General features: G+C 45.0%; 1 protein-coding gene across 1 annotated transcript; it reads right to left on the minus strand.

The window, feature by feature from the left end:
• Nucleotides 1–220: 220 nt before the first annotated feature.
• LOC142556406 (uncharacterized) lies at nucleotides 221–547 on the minus strand. The gene has a single exon (XM_075667866.1). It carries the CDS (start codon nucleotides 545–547, stop codon nucleotides 221–223), a length of 327 nt encoding a protein of 108 aa, XP_075523981.1.
• Nucleotides 548–851: the final 304 nt, after the last annotated feature.

The following is an 851-nucleotide window of genomic DNA, read 5'->3' on the forward strand; positions in this document are numbered from 1 at the left end:
AGAGAACGTCCTTGAGCATCTTCCAGATAAAAAGCTCCCAAGCTAACTTTCCGAGTTACTTTGAAAGGTCCTTTCCAACGAGCTTCCAACTTTCCCACATCTCCAACTGGGTTAACTTTCTTCATGACCAAATCTCCTACTTGGAAGTCTCAGATTCGGACTCTCTTGTTATATGATTTATAACCCGGCCTCGGTAAGCTTCCGTTCGAATCAGAACCTGCTATCTCTTCTCTACTACCAAATCCAATTCCATTGCTCGGTTTTGAGTATTATCATCCGGGTAATATTCTACCCAGGCAAAAGTTTGTCCGATTTCGACTGGAAGAACTGCTTCAGACCCATACACCAAATTAAAAGGAGTCTCTTGGGTAGGTGGCCGAGGAGTAATTCTATATGCCCAAAGAACACTAGGCAATTCCTCCATCCACTCTTTTCCTTTGCCTTGTAACCTAGTTTTCATGGCTTGCACAATAATTCTGTTGACCACCTCTGTTTGACCATTGGCTTGAGGATAAGCAACAAAAGTGAAAGACTGGGTAATTTTCATTTACTGGCACCAAGCAGTGATCATCTTTCCCTGAAATTGCCTCTCGTTGTCTGAGACTAATCTCCTTGGGACTCCAAACCGGCACACGATACTTTTCCACAGGAATTTCAAAACCTCTTGCTCGGTAATTCCTGCCAGGGGCTCGGCTTCCACCCATTTAGAAAAATAATCAACGGCCACCAGCAAAAATTTCTTCTGAGCCCGGGCAACTGGAAAGGGACCCACGATGTCCATACCCCATTGATCAAAGGGGCAAGAGGCATAGATAGGCTTCATGGGAGTGGCCGGGCTGTGCTGAAAATTT

Source organism: Primulina tabacum, chromosome 9 (genome assembly GCF_025594145.1).
Source record: "Primulina tabacum isolate GXHZ01 chromosome 9, ASM2559414v2, whole genome shotgun sequence".
In the NCBI taxonomy this organism is placed as follows: Eukaryota; Viridiplantae; Streptophyta; class Magnoliopsida; order Lamiales; family Gesneriaceae; genus Primulina; species Primulina tabacum.

Bases quoted from the DNA above. Each gene is read 5' to 3' on its own strand.
- LOC142556406 (XM_075667866.1), bottom strand. From the start codon at position 547: ATGAAAATTACCCAGTCTTTCACTTTTGTTGCTTATCCTCAAGCCAAT.